General features: G+C 35.4%; 4 protein-coding genes across 6 annotated transcripts; 2 read left to right on the top strand and 2 right to left on the bottom strand.

Moving 5' to 3' along the window:
• Positions 1 to 225: 225 nt before the first annotated feature.
• On the top strand, positions 226 to 3,423 carry LOC110605636 (U-box domain-containing protein 11). Its single transcript, XM_021744271.2, has 4 exons — positions 226 to 776; positions 1,413 to 1,529; positions 1,600 to 2,004; positions 2,116 to 3,423. The coding sequence occupies exons 1-4, from the start codon at positions 342 to 344 to the stop codon at positions 3,184 to 3,186; spliced, it is 2,028 nt and encodes a 675-aa protein (XP_021599963.1). The 5' UTR covers positions 226 to 341; the 3' UTR covers positions 3,187 to 3,423.
• A 1,488-nt stretch (positions 3,424 to 4,911) lies between these two features.
• LOC110604612 (beta-carotene isomerase D27, chloroplastic) lies at positions 4,912 to 7,868 on the bottom strand. Its single transcript, XM_043952436.1, has 10 exons — positions 7,784 to 7,868; positions 7,117 to 7,190; positions 6,818 to 6,982; positions 6,633 to 6,725; positions 6,354 to 6,458; positions 6,008 to 6,107; positions 5,834 to 5,925; positions 5,646 to 5,726; positions 5,330 to 5,398; positions 4,912 to 5,192 (listed from the first exon to the last, which is right to left on the bottom strand). Exons 1-10 carry the CDS (start codon positions 7,866 to 7,868, stop codon positions 5,055 to 5,057), a joined length of 1,002 nt encoding a protein of 333 aa, XP_043808371.1. The 3' UTR covers positions 4,912 to 5,054.
• LOC110604611 (ribonucleases P/MRP protein subunit POP1) lies at positions 7,198 to 12,962 on the bottom strand. Of its 3 annotated transcripts, none has more exons than XM_043952551.1 (11): positions 11,594 to 12,962; positions 11,414 to 11,510; positions 11,145 to 11,252; positions 10,821 to 11,048; positions 10,339 to 10,457; positions 9,728 to 10,255; positions 9,450 to 9,558; positions 8,791 to 9,359; positions 8,206 to 8,343; positions 7,906 to 8,114; positions 7,198 to 7,515 (listed from the first exon to the last, which is right to left on the bottom strand). In XM_043952551.1, the coding sequence occupies exons 1-10, from the start codon at positions 12,190 to 12,192 to the stop codon at positions 7,916 to 7,918; spliced, it is 2,694 nt and encodes an 897-aa protein (XP_043808486.1). In that variant the 5' UTR covers positions 12,193 to 12,962; the 3' UTR covers positions 7,198 to 7,515; positions 7,906 to 7,915. The 3 variants fall into 3 exon arrangements, 2 of the variants coding, with proteins under 2 accessions (XP_043808486.1, XP_043808487.1); XM_043952552.1 differs by having other exon boundaries at positions 7,876 to 8,114; XR_006349211.1 differs by having other exon boundaries at positions 7,203 to 7,515; positions 7,817 to 8,114.
• Positions 12,963 to 15,373: 2,411 nt separating this feature from the next.
• LOC110604435 (beta-carotene isomerase D27, chloroplastic) lies at positions 15,374 to 17,844 on the top strand (the record flags this gene model as incomplete). The annotated part of the gene is made up of 8 exons (XM_043952248.1): positions 15,374 to 15,688; positions 15,781 to 15,873; positions 16,048 to 16,152; positions 16,680 to 16,779; positions 16,862 to 16,953; positions 17,061 to 17,141; positions 17,378 to 17,446; positions 17,585 to 17,844. Coding segments are annotated over 8 exons (993 nt in total), but the record flags the coding sequence as incomplete, so codon positions are not given.
• Positions 17,845 to 19,377: the final 1,533 nt, after the last annotated feature.

The following is a 19,377-nucleotide window of genomic DNA, read 5'->3' on the forward strand; positions in this document are numbered from 1 at the left end:
GGGATGTGAGTTTATTTGGATCATCTGCATTCATTTGAGTTATAATATTCTGAACTTATTTTGAGTCTTTTAATGCAAGATTAATTATATGTTAAAAAAAATAAAATATTTTGATTAGTATAGCAATTATTTATTTATTATAAGTGTATGAAAAAATAATTTATTTTCTTTTCATTATTTTTTATTTCATACATAACCGTTTATTCTAAAATCTCTCTTGTTCAGCGCACAATAGAACTTCGGCCTGCGTTCTCTCTCTTCTCTCTGCAAAATAAAATTATCAAAGTCCAATGTACGAGCTTCGGACGTGTCACCCTTCTAAGACCAGTTAAAAACCCCCAATGATCACCGTTACACTAACCGGACAAAGAGAAACTCTCAGGCTCCGGAGGAACAGACGTTGCTCTTCGCCATCGCCTCCGATCCAATGCCCGATGGAAGGCCGTGGTGGTCGAGGTCAACTTGCTCCTGCTGCATTTCTCCTCAATCTCGTTGGTGAGATTGTCGGAATGTCCCCCGGAAATGGCTGCGGGACCACTTTCAACGACCAGGATTTGGTGTTCAGAAAGGACTGCACGGATCTGCTGCGGAGACTATCTCTGTTGACGCATTTCCTCGAGGAGATAAAGGACTACAAGGTCGAATCTGGACCCTTGGATGCTTCTAATTCTTCTTCTTCGTCTTCTGGGAATTGGTATTCGGATCTTGTGGGGTCTCTCCAGGCTGCTAAGCGTCTCCTGTCGGTTGCTGCAGCTTTCAAAACAACTAATAATTCTGTAAGTTTAGTTGAGCAAACGCAAAATAATGTGGCATTTGTGTGAATTTAATTGCTCTTTGCTGATGAAATATAATTTAGTCTTTTAGGAGTTGCTCTAGTTGAAAAGCTCTAGTTTTCGCTTAATTTGAAATGTGCTTCTGTTGTCGGCTTTCCTGCAGTTTACTCTCTGGTAACAGGTTCGTTGCAAATTTTTCTGTTGTACTGTCATTTATCCTGTTACGCAAGCATTAGCTCCACCTTTTTTAAGAAAAAAAAACGTTTGATCCATTTGTATCTAGCTCAATGAATCAAAGAATACTGACTGATATTGTTACGTGTCAATTGTTGAAGGGAGGAAAAGTTATTCTTTTTGAATTTTTCTTCGTTATATCATATCAAACTCCTTTGACATCAAATGACTGGATCGGATCTTTTTGAAGCATAATCTATCATTGTTTGGTCATATAATCTTCTGATTTACATTGATATCACTGGTTTTTGGACATAGCAAATCCTATTCCATTTGTTGATGGTGATCATTTGGAGAGGAATGTTTTCTTGTCTGGAGCTAGTTTTCATTCAGTAGCTCAAATTCTTTTTGAACATGCACATTCTCTTAGGTACCTCTCTGAATTTTAGTATCTATTGATTTAAGGATGGAGCCACCAAGAAAATTGCCTTCCGATTCCAATGCGTGACATGGAAACTAGAAAAGGCTTTGGCTAACATACCATATGAGCAGTTTGACATCTCAGAAGAAGTATATGAACAGGTATGTGTTGAACAATCTGTAGATCCATGGTCTTGATGGTGCTCAACATTAATGTTCTTTCTTTTCCCAGGTTGCATTGGTCAGATCGCAGTTGCAAAGAGCCACAGCAAGATATGGGTTGATTGATTCACGAGTGATTTCTGTTGACTTATCTGAGTCAATGGACAAAGAAGTTGATCAGGTACAGAAGGAGAACAGGTTAACTAGAAGTGGAGTTATTGAGAAAGATGCTAGTATGAGCCATGAAGTTACAGAAAGGATGGATGCTGTTTCAGGAAGTAATGGGTCAAAAAGCCATGCTGCAGATCACATTATGAGTGAATCAAATGAAGTTGATGAAAGAAAGAAAAATAATTTGGCCAGCAAGAACATGGAAGACTTTAAAAAACCTGATGTACCCACACTTCCTGATGATTTTCTGTGCCCTATATCCTTGGAACTAATGAGGGATCCTGTTATCGTGGCCACGGGACAGGTATATTTTGCTATCTCAAATATCAGTTTTTAAATAAATTTTGCTTTAAAATCTTTAATTTCATTCATCTTTATTTTGCTTGTCTTCTGATTTGTCTCTTATATTTGGCAGACCTATGAGAGGTCTTATATTCAAAGATGGATTGACACTGGGAATACAACATGTCCAAAAACCCAGCAGAAGCTGGAACATTTGACACTGACTCCAAATTATGTCTTGAGAAGTCTAATAACTCAGTGGTGCACGAAGCACAATATTGAGCAGCCAACAGGGTTAGCAAATGGGAGGATAAAAAAGAGTGATGGATCTTTTCGTGATGTAAGTGGTGATATAGCAGCCATCCAGGCACTTATCCGCAAACTCTCAAGCCGATCTGTTGAGGAACGCAAAGCTGCTGTATCTGAGATCCGCTCACTATCCAAAAGAAGCACAGATAACAGGATACTAATTGCAGAAGCTGGAGCCATTCCTGTTTTGGTGAACCTTTTAACTGCTGATGATGTGTCAATACAAGAAAATGCAGTTACCGCCATTCTTAACCTCTCCATATATGAAAATAACAAGGGACTGATTATGCTTGCTGGTGCTATTCCTTCTATTGTCCAGATTCTAAGGGCTGGGAGTGTTGAAGCAAGAGAGAATGCAGCAGCAACACTTTTTAGCTTGTCACTTGGGGATGAGAACAAGATAATAATTGGTGCATCAGGGGCAATACCTGCTTTAGTAGAATTGCTTGAAAATGGAAGCCCTAGAGGGAAGAAAGACGCTGCGACAGCCTTGTTTAATCTGTGCATTTATCAAGGGAACAAGGGCAGGGCTGTGAGGTCTGGAATTATTCCAGCATTATTAAAGATGCTCACAGATTCAAGAAATTTCATGGCTGATGAGGCTCTGACCATTCTTTCTGTTTTAGCGAGCAACCAAGATGCTAAGGATGCTATAGTAAAGGCCAGCACCATACCTGTTCTGATTGATCTGTTGAGAACAGGTCAGCCCCGCAACAAAGAGAATGCAGCTGCCATCTTGCTTTCATTGTGCAAGAGAGATCCTGAGAATCTTGCCTGCATAAGTAGGCTTGGTGCTATCATACCTATGATGGAGCTTGCTAAAAGCGGCACGGAAAGGGCCAAACGGAAGGCTACCTCATTGTTGGAGCATCTTCAGAAGCTACAGCAACCGTAGCAGGCGAAAAAGATCTATCTTTTGTTTTCTAATTTTTTGTTTCTTTCAATCTAATTATTTGACAAAGATTGCCACACCATTCTGTTAATGCGAAAAATCTGTGAACACAAAGCGAGGGAGACAAAGTCTTTCTGATTGCTCTCTTTGTACTTATTTCCTTCTTTATGAGTGTGTAAAAAGAGTACAATTGATATTTTGTTGTCACAATAATTTTCATTCAAGATTGATTTCCTGTCTGATCTCTGTTTCATTGATGAACTAAAGCTTCTCATTTACTTAAGGTGTTTCATGCTGCCATTGAGTGAATCATTACAAAACTATAATTGGACAACTATATAACAAGGTTCTCAAGTTGTATAAATCCCATCACAGTGATAAATAACTATTAAAAATCAATGACTAACTATCTCGGTCATAGCTTACATGGTAATTTAAGGCAATTTTAAAATTTTATTTCTTTTAATAAAGTTATTAATTTATTTTAATAGTATTGATTTAAAAGTCAAAAATATTTTAAGTGGTGTAATATTAAATATGATCAGTATCGAGAAATAAACAAAAACATAAGTGTAAGCAAATGAAAGACTGAAATTTTTAAAAAAAAGTTATATTGGTTATTATCGTTATTTGTTCTACAAATTTTTTCTTGAGTTTTTTAAATGTAGTCTCGGGCTCGACCCTTGCATTCGATTTTTATAAAAGGAACTTAAAAAAAAAAAGGCTCCTTTACATTGTAAATGGCTTCAACATAAAGCAGAGCATTCAAACAACTTTTTTTGTCTTAGATTCATAATTGTCAAATTGAAATATGAATCGAAAATTAAATTATTTCATAAATTGAGAATTGAATAGTAAAATTAGCTAAAATTTCTAAAAATCAATTAAAAATAATATGATTTTTAAAAGTATTTGTGTGCGGTTTCTTTATCTTTATAATGGCCTCTTGATAAACTATGGATTTCTTCCTATTCTCCTTATTTTAATAGTGCGGTGTCTGTGTATCCTTGCCTAACTACTACGAACACCACATTTCTTTCTCATGACCCAAAATAATTCCATTTAGAGGAGGTTGAATTGTTGTTTGGTCAGGCAGATCAACGAACTGCAAGATATGTGTGTGTATATATATATATATATATGTGCATGTGTATGCCATAAGCAGCACGCTTTTCTCCCATATGGACATGGTCACTTTTACGTGTTCTGTTCACGTGCGGTCAAGCAAAGGGGTAAATCCGAAGGAATATAATTAATTAACTTACTTAGTTTACACCCCTAATAATTAGCTTATAATTTGAGCCGGAAGCTCTGGTTCCAGAGTCATGGCGCCTTTACCTGCGTTTGGATTAATACGGTTTCGATGGTTGTAATTTTTATTTAGTTTTCTCTTTTCAAAGGCCCATTTTAGTCTAATTAACTTCAGTTTCAGTCAATCTGGATTTAATTGGTTTTCTTGCAGTCGAGCAAAGAGTAGCAAGTTAAATTTTAGTCTTATAAAACAGACACGAGGGCCAAGGGCTCTAGATTGCTAAATGGGTCTTGGTGCCATGGCTTTTCATCAGTTAGTATTTCCCTCAGCTTTCAGTTCCAATTTAACAAATATTTTTGAGTCTCTTTCTTATCTTCAACTTTCTGGCATTGGAGTGCATGGGTGCTCCCTCTCTGCTTGTGCTATAGCAAATAACATCTGATCACTTATTGGCTGTTCCTTGTATAAACTCAATAGAGGGTGGAAATGACAGATTAGTTATATTACTGTAGATGCATTTCTGTAATGTGCTGTATGCAACCTGAATCAAGTAGATGTAATTATCAAGAGATATTTAATGAGTTATTGATTAATTATCAAGTAACTTCCTTTTTTTTAATTATGCCTTTGGCCACTGCCCTACATCTGTGCTTCGAGCAACTTGCTGCCTTCGAGATGCCATCGGACAAACTTCAAGGCAAGGCTCCTTGAGCGTGATATCATCTTCAGGTTGTGGAGGAAGAACCCCAAATTTAAACTGCCACGTAAGGTCAGAAAAAAAAAAAAGTGGTGAATTTGGGCATCTTCGCTTTCTGCCTGTATAAGCGAACCTTTTATCCTATTAACAAACAGAATGGGATCAATGTTTTAAAGGAAATATGGTGGATTAGGTACCTGACAACTATAATCTGTGAAGTTTGGCTCCATCAGTAAGGGGACTCCCATGTAATCCTTGAAGAAAGTCTAGGCAATCAAATTGTAGAAAGTAACGAAATCTGTTAAATGCAGTGTTACACACACACACACACAAAAAAAAAAAAAACAAGAAAAAAAGAACAAAGAAATAAAAATTTTCTATCCAGCAGTAAACTTGGCAACTGATGGATGCAAACAGTTTTGAGGATAAAAGAAAAAAAGAAGAAAGAAAGAAAAAATAAACCTTGGCAACAGGAACTCGTTAAGAACTCATCAAACATGATGGATAGCTTACTTGTGTTGGAAGTTTACATGTATTAACACATATGCCTACGCATTTGCTTTCTTCTAAATACTTGCATCTCTCTACAAAAACCTTCACAAATGACCAATAAATCAACCAAAATTTAGTTTTGATAAATCAGGAATTGAAAGACATTATCGATATTTCCATAATATCAGAAGGAAAAATTGGATAATTACTCCACTTTCACATGAGGTTCCATCAGGAAGATCGACAGAGTTCACCGTGCATATGCCCATGAGCCATTGACACGTGAGTGCAGTCACCCTCGCTGTAGAGCAATGAACTTACTAAAATACAGTAATTGCCATGATAAAAAGCACACCTCTAATTTAAAAACCAGAATCACTCACCAATCATCAGGGCAGCTACTTTCCCTCCTCCTAAAGGAGAGATGAACAATTTATATAGATCTAACAGAAATTGAGGAAACAGCGACCTTAATATTCGAACCTGCTCTAGGCAAAAACATGGGCAGTCTCACTCATACACATCAGAGCAATTCAAGTGAACTCGCAAAGAATGTTAAGTTGGGTATATTAGAATTCATTTTTTATATGAGTTTATATAAGTTGATTGAAGTACTTATAATTATAACCAATTCAATGTTAAACTCAATTATTTATGTTTTACCATTTCATTTTATAAATTTTCTCCAACAAAGATGAAGAAAGAGAAATGTTAGAGAATCAAACATACGGCTGTATCCCTGGTATCAGAATTAGTTCTGCCAGACGACATGAGCCGATTTGCAACTTCTATTAATCCATCATATCCAGGCTTATCAGAATCCCATCCCACCTCCTGTTATCGTCCTTGAAAGCAACAATATTCACAGAAAAACCTTTAACCAATCCTAAATAATTAAGACAAATAACACATCTCATACATCATATGGAACCTACAAGAGGAAGTTTCATCGTTTATTATGTAGAATCTACAATAAATTGGCTTAGCTACTTTGTCAATCCTTCTCACCTTGACCATTTTGTTTCGAAACAGACTAAGGAACAAATCATCAAATACACCTGGCTTGTATTCGGATCTTGTACCTGTAACTCCGGCTGTTACCTGAACAAAATTTTTCGAACATTATGTAAAATTTGATTCGAAGGAGAGGCATCGAAATTAAAAGTAATGACTTAAGATTGGCAGACATGAACCTGCTCTGATTGGAGAGAGGAGCATGAGAAACAAAAGCTAGGGTTCTGGACGAGAGGTTTGGACGGCAGGTAAGAACGTGAAGGAGATGAAGAGGAGATGGAAAGAGGACAAAGCAGAGTCAGTGGCGTCATTTTCACCTCTGCATCGTATGAAAGCACTTTTCGCTGTTACCTGGAGTAGACTAAAGGGAAAATGATGCATATTGGGCAAGAAACGGTGCGTCTTCTGAGAAAAGCGAGGGAAGCAAAAGCGGCGTCATCTTGATGAAAAAAACAAAAAAAACCAAACAAGAACTTACTGGAGAACGACTTGTAAAAGCTACTGCCACTTGTAAAAGGGAAGAAACAGCCTTGAGTAAAGAAGCAAAGCATCCTGTGTAAGATGATGCAATCAGTTATAGCTTCCATAACGCCTATGTTATCACACTCAACTATCATCCATGGGATTCTCAAATCAATAACTATCTTAAACGATTATAAGTTGCCAAGAGTTCAGCAACAAAGATAGAACACTTGCCATTCCAGTCTCTGACAAGACCATTCCCATAAGCACGAACCAAACATCAAGAAAGAAACCATTCGTATTCACTTTGAAGCAATTTCACGGGAGGAGGTTGCCAGCTGACTTCCAGGAACGAGCTTCTGCTCTCCTTTGGGCTTAAGTTACTGCGGATCAAAGCCGCATGGGCAACATCCACCTGCGACGTCACCATGCAAAATAGTGATTTTGACTTATAACATTGATACAGACTTCTACCAACTAATTTATCACTAAACACTAGTAGTAACCTTTCAACTGAAAGTATTTATCTTGATTTATAAACTCTAAAATTAAAATATTTATTTATGACATTTTTAAAATCTTATAAAGTGGACAAACAAGAAATCATATACTAATTTCCTACTCTATCCTTAGAAACAAAAGTTCTTTTTTTTTTCATTCAATAAAAAAGAGAACAAATATACCCCTATGTTCTTTCAGCAAAATCCTACCAGCACCTGCAATAGCTCTAATCCATTTTTGCAATGTAACATCATAATGACTCGACATAATCTACCTAACTTCATCTGCGCATTTGTTATCACACCTGCAGCATTTCACAAGAACTCCATATCGTCTTGGTGTTGTTCCAAGATAACTGATGCCATAGCAAGTATATATGCTGAAGATCTCAAGTTCCTGACAAGCACATATATTTCTTTTCTCCTCTTCTTTACAGGTATCTCATTCCACTGTTCTTCCCTAAGATGCGCTAGTAAAACTGCTTCACAAAAGGCCTCTGCCATTGGCTTCTTGCTGCATATCAAAAGTAAATCCTGTGATTTTGTTACCAAAGAAAGAGTTGCATATTCATTGAAAGAAATAAAAGAATAACATCATCACTAACCTCCCTCGAACAAATCCTGTCGTGACAAAACCAATAGGCCACCCATGGGACTCTTCAGCAGCAGAGTTAGATTGCTCTTTGAAGTATGCCCTCACCACAGAGGTAGGAATCTGAAAACCAGCCTCATTATTTTCTGACCTGAAGCACGTGCCAACCACATCAAATAACATCAGATGATAAGCCTCATGAACAGTAGGAATCCCCAAATGATAATTTCAACCCTATAGATTAGATGATCTTTGCAATGTTCATATTACAGTAAAACACTCCTTTAAATGTCCCACTCAGCTCTTGAAAAAATGAGAGATGCACAAGCATCCTTCTAATTTTGCAAAATATCCTTCTATGACTTATGAATCTATAATATGTTGGTGTGCATTTAAATGATTGATGATTGGGTTTGTCTTTTAAATTATAATTATAAACTTTCAAATAATATCCAAATTAAATACCTTATTATTTTAAATTCACACCTATCAAATGAAGCCTAATGCAATTTCAGCAAGAATTCACATAATCAAGCAAACCTCAGATTTTCAAAGTAATCTGATGCATCAATAAGAATAAGAAGTTTTGGAAGAATACCTGGAAGTCAATAGTGACACATCACTGAGACAAGGTGCACATACAACTGCTCCCTCTTCAAAAACACCTTTTTTATATGCATGGAGAAGAACTCTAACAAAGCACAATTGACGGTTAGAATTCATTCGCCTAATACCATTTTGAAGTTGACCAAGTTTACTTTCATCATTGATAGACTCTAGAAACTTCATCCTCTTGTTTGGAGCTTGAGGGAATAAAAGTGAACAATCACCATATATTTCATTCATAAAATCAGCCAACATATTGGATGTCCTTGCTACAATTCCATCAAATGAGTTACCATCAACCCTGAGTGATGTTATATCACTATGATCACATCTAATGATTGACATTGAATTGCCACCAATCATGTCTTTTGCATGAGAACTTGAAGCCACTTGCACAGCAATGCGGACGCTGTTCCATGGGGGTGGAACAGGCACTTTCAAGGATCTTACAGCAGGACATAGTCGTTCTGCTTTTTGGTCTATGGCAGCACTTTCAATTGCCTTAGAAGAGAGGTATGAATTACAGTCAGGAAAATCTGAAGGAAAAAAGGGTAACCCTACCTGCAAAGAAATAATAAAAAAAAAATTCATAATTGTTCTGTTACCATTTTTTTTTTCAAAAAAAAATTCTTGCTTGTTAAGCACACATACTTCACATGCAATCCATCGCTTCTCTCTAAGACCTATGGCACGAGCTCCATTGGAGATGAAAGATATCCAAAAGACCTTGACCCAGCACAAGGGCATTATTATTGACCATCTGTAAAGCTAAGCAACACTTAAGAGGTGCTAATGAGGAATACAGCTAATCTTTTTTGCAAAGATGTAATCTTGGTACACATATGATCACAGGAAATATATGAAAATGAACCAGATCATTTAATTCTAATAACAACAAATGAGAGATTAAATCTAGTAAAAAGAATTACCCCATGAATGAGCCCATTCCATTGTTGTGTTTAAGAAGAACAATAGGGCAAGATCTTGAACCATGAACCTCAACTGCAGTACTCGGCATCCCTGATTTTGCATCATCAAGGCAAACGAAATCCATACGTAAACGATGTTTTTCCAAGCAAAGAACATTATCTTCCACAGGGAGACTTATTCTGCAAGCTGCATCCCACAGATCCCCTTTGTTAGAGAAACTGCTATCCCCTTCAGGTTTTGAACATGGTTGCCAAAGTAAATCTTCACTCTTTTCTGGATTTCCCAGTGTAGTGACATCCTTTCTAGGTTCATCTTCAGACACATAATTCATTGTGGTAGCAGCTGCCACAGAAACATCACCTATCTTTGTCTCAGACATTGCTCGAGGATCCCTGACTGTAAAAGGAAACATAGAACATGAAGACATATTCTCCTCATTTTCTAGTATAGAAGGATTCTTAAGCTTGGAATCATGATCCGCATCTTCAACAGCACATTTCCTCAGTTGCCAGGAATTCTTTGAATCACTACACACAAGTAAGCAGCCTTAGCCATAGTTAACTAAAAATCTTGATCCCAAAGAAACATAGAATATTATTAGTTGGCTCACCAATAAACAGGATGTAATATCTTTTGAAGAAGTTGAAATGCCTTTGATCCCATTACCTCTAATTTTGCAAGTTCGCCTTCAAGTGAAATGCAATTGATCAAGATGCCACTCTCACTCATCTGAAAAAATAAGAAAAGTAAGAAATTTACATATTAAGATATCACAAACCTCAAGAATGTTTAGTATACCTAAAAATTAAGTTCTCCAATTCCAACACAAAATTAATGGTCAAGAAAGCAAATCACAAACCAAGGGGACGTGATTTACCAATTTATAATACATGAAAATGAGGCATGAGGCAAGAAACAAAAGGTGAAATATATGCCGTAGAAATGGTCAACCAACCATCTTTTACCAACAAGCTGGGAATTTAGAGGAAAAGGAATTCCTGAAAACCTTATTTGTAAGATAGCAAGTCAACACCAATTTAGCTACAACAAAATTTAAATTTACAAATTCTTTCAGGAACAAAAAGGACATACATGTTTCTGACAAGCAAATTTTAGAGCATCATATCCCTCATTGAAAGCTGAAGCATGTATCAACACCCAAAGCTGGCGATGGGAAGAAAATGATTCAGAACTTGTCAACTCATTGCATCCATCAGAATTACAGTGACTACCACTGTTTTCTCCATTCGGAAGATGATAAGGTCGCCACATATAAGTCACAGGAGCTATCAACTCAGAAAGAGCTCCAACATGATGAAGCTGAAAGAACAAAAGGAGTTTCATATATGCACATCACAGGGTTATCCTCCTTCAGGAAAATCATAACAACAAAACAATTGCAGTGGAGTAATATACCATGGCGGTTCCATAGATACAACCAGAAAGAATAGTATTTGTAATTTCCTCAGATTGAGTTGATGAAGAAGGCTCGAGCACCATCCTTATGATTGACGTTAATGAATCCTAGAAATCATATATCATTAAAAAAAAAATTTCTTCCAACTTATAAATTTTACAAGTAAAAGTTCTATAAATTATGAACCTTACAACAAATGAGAACTACCAAAGCAATAAAAATTCAGACTTAAAAGATTTGCTAATTACAAAGAGAGGGTAATGCCTACCTCTGGACCCTCCAACTGGACAGCAGTATAATAGCTTGCATCATGCACAAGAGCCCCATGCTTGTACCACTTTAATAAAGCTCGAGACCCCCTTCCTCTGCATCATACAAAACCACTCTAAAAAGAATAGCTTATTAATTTTGCAAAAACTTTTAGCTGCAGATTACATGACAATGTTACCTGCCCTGCAAACCCAGGGGAAGGTGGAAACCCCACAGCTTTGTCATTGTGAACCTCTTCGAATGCCAAACATACGTTCTGAGCCTCTTCGTCCCTTCGCTGGAAGTAGAGAAACCACTTCTAGAATTCCTTCTAAGTTCAACTCTCCGCCGAACGCGACGAGGAGGAAGCCTTTCCTGGTTTTGCTCCAAAGCCACGTTATTGCTTTTATCAACAGCTATTCCACATTTTCTCCTTTTATTTCTCTTCTTTGCATTTTGATTGTCATACGCAGTGGTTCTTCTTCTCTTGTTTCTTCGAGATCGGAAATCGTTGTTCAACCGGTCTGATACTATTGAGTGAAGAGTCTCGAGCTCAAAAGTGCGCGATTCTACAAATTTCTGCACATTGATTTTTCGAGGCGGAATTGCTGAGACTTCACTTCTTTTGCTTCCATCTCCAGCCATTGGAAGTGTTACTTTTACCTTCAGGCTGATGATAGTCAGCAATGGCTTAAGGTTGGGCGCTGAGCATATGAGAGAGCGGCAAAGAATACAACTGATGTCTGTTAATTTGGGATGTAATCGAATCGAGCCGAGTTTTGTAAAGCTCAAGCTCATTTATTAAAAAATTTTAGTAGCTCAAGCTCGGCTCGTGAATTAAATATTATTATCGAGTTCAGTTCGAGGAAAACTTGTTTAGTATAATAATGAGCCTAATTCGAGTTGTAATTCGAAAAAATCGATTAAGAAGCTCATTAACAAAGCTCGAGCTCAAGCTCAAAATAAAAAGACTCGGCTCAAGCTCGAGTTCAAACTCAAATTAATAATGATAAATTATTTTAAATACACTTAATCAGTTATTAGAAATCATTAATATAAATAAACATTAAAAAAGAGAGTAAGCACCTTCAAAAAAGATTACGGAACACAATTCATAACAAAAATAATACAAATAAATACAAACTCAATAACATAATACAAATATCACACAAAGTTTAATATCAAGCGAATAAAATTTGAAACAAGCTATATAATTTAATCATCTTCATGCTTGCTCAACTAATCAACTTGAATTCGACTATATAATAACTGAAAATAAAGCTAATTGAGTAACTCAATTAAAATTAACTTTTTTTAGAGAAAATTCACTAATTTTTCAAACAATTCTATTTTGCAAATGCGTAGAGGGCATGTTGAGAAATGATGGAAACAATAAAATAATTAATTATCCAGAAAACAAAGTGAAATTACTCCAAGTCCATTTTACAATAACATATCATATCAATTGTGAACTTTGCACAACATGATGCTGTCAAATATATCTCTTGTGCAAGTTAACTACTTAAGTATTGATAAAAAGAATGAATATTCATATACTACATACTTTTAACACAGTTAGCACAAAAAGTAAGTTCCAAACCAAGTACTGTAAAAAATAAATAAGAAACTATTGATAATTGATCAGTGAATGAGCCAAGTTCACAGTTCATTTACTTTCCATGGGCAGTTTCTGATGGACTAGAGAGCGACATTTAACAAGATACCTCATACAAGAAAGTTACACAACCAACACTTTTCTCAATAGTGTAAAAAAAATTTACTTACCTTTTACAGTTGCTGATGAGGACCGAGGAGGCGAGGACTGAGAACTGAGAAAGACTGAGGACTGAGGAAGACGGAGGATTGAGGACAACCAAGTTGCTGACAGCGTTGAGAGCCGATGGACTGGAGAGCGACGGCCGAAGATTGCGTGGAGAGCGACGGCCGAAGATTGTGTGGAGACTGGAGAGAGAGACTAGAGAGCTACAGTGAGGTGAGGAGGAGTCGGCGACTCAGCGTTGCAAGTGAAGATCGATGACCCGAGTTAGCCGCGATGGTTAATCAGTCGATGTCGGGAGGAGAGTGGAGGTTGGACGGTGGACAGTGGACCCGCTGGAAGTGGTGGAGCTCAGTGCTCAGAGAAGAGGCACAGGCATGTGTGACGGGAGGGTGAGGCAGATTAGCGTCTCTACTCTCAGTGGCACAGCTTTTAGATTTAGGGGGCAAATAAGCTTATAAGGGTAGATTTCAAAACGAGGTAGCATATAATTAAAATTTTTGAATCTAAAATCGAACCAACTGAAATCACTAAAATTTTTGAAATTAAAAATCAGACTAAATTAAAATATATAAAAAATTAAACTAAATTATTCGATCAATTTTTTTAATTTGAACCGAATAATAGAGGCCGAACGAAGAGACGGAAGTATGACCGAATAAAATTAGAAAAGGAATTAGGGATCTTAGGTTAATTTTGTTAGTATAGTTAATCTGTTGGGGTAAGCCGGCAACCTCCTCCCGTGAAATTGCTTCAAAGTGAATACGAATGGTTGCTTTCTTGATGTTTGGTTCGTGCTTATGGGAATGGTCTTGTCAGAGACTGGAATGGCAAGTGTTCTATCTTTGTTGCTGAACTCTTGGCAACTTATAATCGTTTAAGATAGTTATTGATTTGAGAATCCCATGGATGATAGTTGAGTGTGATAACATAGGCGTTATGGAAGCTATAACTGATTGCATCATCTTACACAGGATGCTTTGCTTCTTTACTCAATGCTGTTTCTTCCCTTTTACAAGCGGTTCTGAAAGTTAAAAAGTCACCCGTATCCCTAGAGAATCTACTGCCGACTGGTTAGTGGACTTCGCGAAGGATGTCCCTAGAGGCGTCAATGTTCTGGCTTCTCCTCCACTAGAGTATTGCTGCCTTGGCTTCAAAAAGGGATATAGTTGGAGTTATCCCTCTGACGTTAGTTTTTGTTTTTTTGTTGCCTTGTATTCCTTTTATCATCCCAAGCAAAAAAAGAAAAAGAAAAAAGTCATAATCACTAGGAAGCTCTTATTGTTTTAAAAATGAATTATATACTTCATATTTTGTGAATTATTAATTATATATGTTAATCAATATTTTTTACATTAAATATTGAGCTAATGATTGATTGTATAGTTATTTAATGTTTAATGTACTTTCTCTATATTTTATTTTTCACCATTAAATCGAAATTTATTTTTTTTAAATAAAAATCGAGATTTATTAGTACATATAATAATAATTGTGAATTATAAGTTATGTGGTGTGTGTATATATGTATTATAGATAGTTGATGCAGTTAGATGGAATAATGTTAGAACTAAATATGAGAATTTTTTGTGGTTGTTTTAAATGGGAGAGTATGTTTATGCTAAATTTCTTATAAATGAACATAATCTATGAATTATACTCGGCACTAGTTAATGAATCGCCATTTTAATAATTATTCAGGTTTAAATATAACAATGGATAAGTAAGATATAATATTATAAAATTATAAATTTATCAGGTAAATAAATATACATTTAAATTAATTAATTCATAATTTCTAAGAGAAATAAGATCATTGGTAGGAAAGAAATTAATTTAAAATTCTATTATAGCTAATTATCAAATTGAGTTCGACTTAATTTCAGAAACACCACTGCTTAAATTTTAATTTGTAAATATAAATTTTAAAATAATTTTATTTAAACTTTGTGTTATTTAATAACTACCATTAGTTTTGATATTTTAATTTTAATTATAATAAATATGTTATAAATTAAATAAAAGAAATGATCTTTGAAACTTAGCACGTTATGGATATAATTATGGGCCATACAGTAGATATGGCATCCAAGATTTGCTTATTATAGATGTATGTAATTATTAACGAACGGGATCCTGTTATAATTTAGGAAATGCACCTGTTTTGTTTATATGATGATTCCGGATTGTTATTGAACTTAACCGGCGTCGTTCTCCAGTAAGTTCTTATTTGGTTTTTTTTGTTTTTTTCATCAAGATGACGCCGCTTTTGCTTCCCTCGCTTTTCTCAGAAAACGCACCGTTTCTTGCCCAATATGCATCATTTTCCCTTTAGTCTACTCCAGGAAACAGCGAAAAGTGCTTTCATACGATGCAGAGGTGAAAATGACGCCACTGACTCTGCTTCGTCCTCTTTCCATCCCCTCTTCATCTCCTTCACGTTCTTACCTGCCGTCCAAACCTCTCGTCCAGAACCCTAGCTTTTGTTTCTCATGCTCCTCTCTCCGATCAGAGCAGGTTCATGTCTGCCAATCTTAAGTCATTACTTTCAATTTCGATGCCTCTCCTTCGACTCAAATTTTACATAATGTTCGAAAAATTTTGTTCAGGTAACAGCCGGAGTTACAGGTACCAGATCCGAATACAAGCCAGGTGTATTTGATGATTTGTTCCTTAGTCTGTTTCGAAACAAAATGGTCAAGGTGAGAAGGATTGACAAAGTAGCTAAGCCAATTTATTGTAGATTCTACATAATAAACGATGAAACTTCCTCTTGTAGGTTCCATATGATGTATGAGATGTGTTATTTGTCTTAATTATTTAGGATTGGTTAAAGGTTTTTCTCTGAATATTGTTACTTTCAAGGACGATAACAGGAGGTGGGATGGGATTCTGATAAGCCTGGATATGCTGGATTAATAGAAGTTGCAAATCGGCTCATGTCGTCTGGCAGAACTAATTCTGATACCAGGGATACAGCCGTATGTTTGATTCTCTAACATCTCTCTTTCTTCTTCATCTTTGTTGGAGAAAATTTATAAAATGAAATGGTAAAACATAAATAATTGAGTTTAACATTGAATTGGTTATAATTATAAGTACTTCAATCAACTTATATAAACTCATAGAAAAAATGAATTCTAATATACCCAACACTCTTTCTAAGACTCCATTTATTAGAAATTATTTTCATGGTTTGTAACCCTTCAAAAAATTGATGACTAAAAAATATTTTCATAATCAAATAAAAAAAATTAAGCATTATTTTGAGAATCTTATTAATAATATTAAATTTTATACATAAATTTATTAATATCTTTGTTTTTTATTATGGCAACTAAACATTAGGAAACAATTTATTATTTTGAAAAATGTCTTTCATATAATATTTTCATGTATAATTTATTTTAGGCTAACAAATAAAGGTTAAACTTAGCATTCTTTGCGAGTTCACTTGAATTGCTCTGATGTGTATGAGTGAGACTGCCCATGTTTTTGCCTAGAGCAGGTTCGAATATTAAGGTCGCTGTTTCCTCCATTTCTGTTAGATCTATATAAATTGTTCATCTCTCCTTTAGGAGGAGGGAAAGTAGCTGCCCTGATGATTGGTGAGTGATTCTGGTTTTTAAATTAGAGGTGTGCTTTTTATCATGGCAATTACTGTATTTTAGCAAGTTCATTGCTCTACAGCGAGAGTGACTGCACTCACGTGTCAATGGCTCATGGGCATATGCACGGTGAACTCTGTCGATCTTCCTGATGGAACCTCATGTGAAAGTGGAGTAATTATCCAATTTTTCCTTCTGATATAATGGAAATATCGATAATGTCTTTCAATTCCTGATTTATCAAAACTAAATTTTAGTTGATTTATTGGTCATTTGTGAAGGTTTTTGTAGAGAGATGCAAGTATTTAGAAGAAAGCAAATGCGTAGGCATATGTGTTAATACATGTAAACTTCCAACACAAGTAAGCTATCCATCATGTTTGATGAGTTCTTAACGAGTTCCTGTTGCCAAGGTTTATTTTTTCTTTCTTTCTTCTTTTTTTCTTTTATCCTCAAAACTGTTTGTATCCATCAGTTGCCAAGTTTACTGCTGGATAGAAAATTTTTATTTCTTTGTTCTTTTTTTTTTTTTTTTGTGTGTGTGTGTGTAACATTGCATTTAACAGATTTCGTTATTTTCTACAATTTGATTGCCTAGACTTTCTTCAAGGATTACATGGGAGTCCCCTTACTGATGGAGCCAAACTTCACAGATTATAGTTGTCAGGTACCTAATCCACCATATTTCCTTTAAAACATTGATCCCATTCTGTTTGTTAATAGGATAAAAGGTTCGCTTATACAGGCAGAAAGTGAAGATGCCCAAATTCACCACTTTTTTTTTTTTTCTGACCTTACGTGGAAGTTTAAATTTGGGGTTCTTCCTCCACAACCTGAAGATGATATCACGCTCAAGGAGCCTTGCCTTGAAGTTTGTCCGATGGCATCTCGAAGGCAGCAAGTTGCTCAAAGCACAGATGTAGGGCAGTGCCCAAAGGCATAATTAAAAAAAAGGAAGTTTCTTGATAATTAATCAATAACTCATTAAATATCTCTTGATAATTACATCTACTTGGTTCAGGTTGCATACAGCACATTACAGAAATGCATCTACAGTAATATAAATAATCTGCCATTTCCACCCTCTATTGAGTTTATACAAGGAACAGCCAATAAGTGATCAGATGTTATTTGCTATAGCACAAGCAGAGAGGGAGCACCCATGCACTCCAATGCCAGAAAGTTGAAGATAAGAAAGAGACTCAAAAATATTTGTTAAATTGGAACTGAAAGCTGAGGGAAATACTATGAAAAGCCATGGCACCAAGACCCATTCAGCAATCTAGAGCCCTTGGCCCTCGTGTCTGTTTTATAAGACTAAAATTTAACTTGCTACTCTTTGCTCGACTGCAAGAAAACCAATTAAATTCAGATTGACTGAAACTGAAGTTAATTAGACTAAAATGGGCCTTTGAAAAGAGAAAACTAAATAAAAATTATAACCATCGAAACCGTATTAATCCAAACGCAGGTAAAGGCGCCATGACTCTGGAACCAGAGCCTCCGGCTCAAATTACAAGCAACAAAAAGCTAAAAGCTAATTATTAGGGGTGTCAACAATTCAACCTCCTCTAAATGGAATTTTTTTGGGTCATGAGAAAGAAATGTGGTGTTGGTAGTAGCTAGGCAAGGATACACAGACACTGCACTATTAAAATAAGGAGAATAGGAAGAAATCCATAGACACCGCACTATTAAAATAAGGAGAATAGGAAGAAATCCATAGTTTATCAAGAGGCCATTATAAAGACAAAGAAACCGCACACAAATACTTTTAAAAATCATATTATTTTTATATAAAAGAAAATGTCAACCAACGTGATATCACAGATTTGGCAATTGGAATGCCGTTCCGCTGACCGTTTGTTTTCGAAATAATTGCTTAATTTGCCATTTCCCTTTAGTTTTCCGATTTTTCACTTTTTTTTTTTTTTGAAATGGGATTTTTCACACTATATTATAATTATTATTTCTTCATAAATTATAAATATGATGTATTAACTTATGTTAACTAATAAATTAAGACCTTATTACCCCAAGCTTATCTCTTTGTTCGCAATAATAAATAATTAACTAAATTATAAATACTAATTTAAAATTATAAAAATTATATATAAATTGGCATGTGATTGAATGTTATAAACATATTGGTTCAAATTCGGGTGCTCGTTACAATTAATTTCCTTGTCATAGATGATATCCATATTCCTAGTTGAATATTAAAAAATAAATAAAAATAAAATAAGCCATCTGGTTCCTTGTTGATAACCAGAGCATGGCTGACCTTCACATTTCTATCAGCAAGTTAATTACCAGACAAAATTAATTATAATCTCCAATTCGAATAATTTTAAGAGAATAAATTAAATATTAAAAATAATATAAGTATTTAGATTTTATATGATTTAATTGAATTTCACACATGTAAATGAGTTTGAATCAACGTTTTCTCTATTTCTTCTAAATCAAAACAAAATTTATTGTAATTAATCAAATAGTCTTAATTATTACATCATATTTTTCTCCACCCGTCACGGCTTTCTTGGAGAAACCTTAGCCTCTTAGACTTTATTGTTTTTTCCTCCATCATTCGCACGT

Source organism: Manihot esculenta, chromosome 17 (assembly GCF_001659605.2).
Source record: "Manihot esculenta cultivar AM560-2 chromosome 17, M.esculenta_v8, whole genome shotgun sequence".
In the NCBI taxonomy this organism is placed as follows: Eukaryota; Viridiplantae; Streptophyta; class Magnoliopsida; order Malpighiales; family Euphorbiaceae; genus Manihot; species Manihot esculenta.

Coding starts and splice junctions, on each gene's coding strand:
- LOC110605636 (XM_021744271.2), top strand. CDS start 342: ATGATCACCGTTACACTAACCGGACAAAGAGAAACTCTCAGGCTCCGG. Junction 777..1,412: donor TCAAAACAACTAATAATTCT/GTAAGTTTAGTT, acceptor TATTGATTTAAG/GATGGAGCCACCAAGAAAAT. Junction 1,530..1,599: donor CAGAAGAAGTATATGAACAG/GTATGTGTTGAA, acceptor TTCTTTTCCCAG/GTTGCATTGGTCAGATCGCA.
- LOC110604612 (XM_043952436.1), bottom strand. CDS start 7,868: ATGTCGAGTCATTATGATGTTACATTGCAAAAATGGATTAGAGCTATT. Junction 5,926..6,007: donor AGTAGCTGCCCTGATGATTG/GTGAGTGATTCT, acceptor ATTGCTCTACAG/CGAGGGTGACTGCACTCACG. Junction 5,727..5,833: donor GAACCTCATGTGAAAGTGGA/GTAATTATCCAA, acceptor TCATTTGTGAAG/GTTTTTGTAGAGAGATGCAA.
- LOC110604611 (XM_043952551.1), bottom strand. CDS start 12,192: ATGAGCTTGAGCTTTACAAAACTCGGCTCGATTCGATTACATCCCAAA. Junction 11,253..11,413: donor TCCAGTTGGAGGGTCCAGAG/GTAGGCATTACC, acceptor TATGATTTCTAG/GATTCATTAACGTCAATCAT. Junction 9,360..9,449: donor AGCGATGGATTGCATGTGAA/GTATGTGTGCTT, acceptor ATTTCTTTGCAG/GTAGGGTTACCCTTTTTTCC.